This window comes from Sphaeroforma arctica (assembly GCF_001186125.1).
Source record: "Sphaeroforma arctica JP610 unplaced genomic scaffold supercont1.924, whole genome shotgun sequence".
Taxonomy (NCBI): domain Eukaryota; class Ichthyosporea; order Ichthyophonida; genus Sphaeroforma; species Sphaeroforma arctica.
In genome coordinates, this window is record NW_014039634.1 from 14,616 (window position 1) to 16,257 (window position 1,642).

The 1,642-nt window shown below is 40.6% G+C and overlaps 1 protein-coding gene across 1 annotated transcript in view; it reads right to left on the reverse strand.

The window, feature by feature from the left end:
* Nucleotides 1-11: 11 nt before the first annotated feature.
* SARC_09274 (serine/threonine protein kinase) overlaps nucleotides 12-1,642 on the reverse strand; it is a gene marked incomplete at both ends in the record, with an annotated part of 5,031 nt that continues 3,400 nt past the window's right edge. Inside the window, 2 exons of the mRNA XM_014296715.1 lie at nucleotides 12-88; nucleotides 1,182-1,262. Coding sequence (XP_014152190.1) covers nucleotides 12-88; nucleotides 1,182-1,262 — 158 coding nt within the window. The remainder of the gene's footprint in view (nucleotides 89-1,181; nucleotides 1,263-1,642) is intronic.

A 1,642-nucleotide genomic window follows, 5' to 3' on the forward strand; every position in this document is an offset into this window, starting at 1 on the left:
CATCAATATACCTTCAGCAAAACTAGTAGTTGATTGGTCAGTATTGAATTGTCGTCCGTCACCTTCAGTATCATTTCTTTCGTCTTTTCTGTTTTGAACGCAGACATTTAACAAACAAGGTCAACGGAGTACACCTCAACGCATTTGAGAATTCAGATGAGTTCCGTCACTCCCGTTATGTCACCCCAAACCTTCAACCCTAAAACTCGGAGCAATTGGGAACCATATAGCAGTTGCTATGTACAGTGCAAATGGAAATCTGTAACGGATTGGTCCACGCGTTGAACGAAACCGTTACAGTTGTTCTGTTCAAGTGTTTAAGTCACTCTCCATCGGTGTACATATGTGCACTGCACGATGCAGTGACAAGACGTCTGTGGCAGCAATAGAATACTCGACCCTAAAACCCTAAACCTAAACCCTAAATACTTACGCATTGATATACACTTGAGAGCACACACATTCACTAGCATACACATACACTCAAAAAGTGCCATAGCTATGCATACACATCCACATTCACTAACAAACGCATACACTTAAAACGTGCCATAGCTACACATACACATACCCATTCACTAACATACACATATACTTAAGAAGTGCGATAGCTACATGTACACATACGCATTCACTAACGTACACGTACACTCAAAAAGTGCCATAGCTACACATACATGTACACATTCACTAACATACACATACACTCAAAAAGTGCCATAGCTACACATACCCATACCCATTCACTAACATACACATACACTTAAAAAGTGCGATAGCTACATGTACACATACACATTCACTAACGTACACGTACACTAAAAAAGTGCCATAGCTACACATACATATACACATTCACTAACATACACATGCACTCAAAAAGTGCCATAGCTACACATACACATACACTAACACTCAAAAAGTGCGATAGCTACATGTACACATACGCATTCACTAACGTACACATGCACTCAAAAAGTGCCTTAGCTACACATGCACATTTACATACACATTCACTATATCACAATTGACTATACACATTCACTCAAACAGTATCACAGTTACACGTACACACTAAACAACAGACTTTAACCACAACCAGGGAAATGGGAGTTTAGGGTTTTAGGGTTTCAAAAAAGCCTAACACTAGAATACAACCAGATGAATGCCACGCCACTTACTCCAGAATCCAAATTTAGTGCGGCCTTTGGGTAAACGTCCCGTCAGCATCTCATACGCAGACACGCCCAGCGAATAGACATCTGCGCACAAACGCATAAGAGAAAACAAGACAACAGCACACGAGTGAGAAGAAGTCATGTGTAGCAATAACAAGTCATGTGCAACTAGCACACAAGTGAGAAGAAGTCATGTGTAGCAAAAACAAGTCATGTGCAACTAGCACACGAGTGAGAAGAAGTCATGTGTAGCAATAACAAGTCATGTGTAACTAGCACATGAGGGCGTATAAGAACAGGGCACAGGTCTCTCAGGGGAAGACGACAGTCTAGTGCCGCCAAATACGCAGGAGAACGAGTGGGGCTCTGAATGGGAAAGCGTACGAAGACATACGACTTATAGATATATACATACATACATACATACATACATATATATATATACTATATATAGTATATACTAT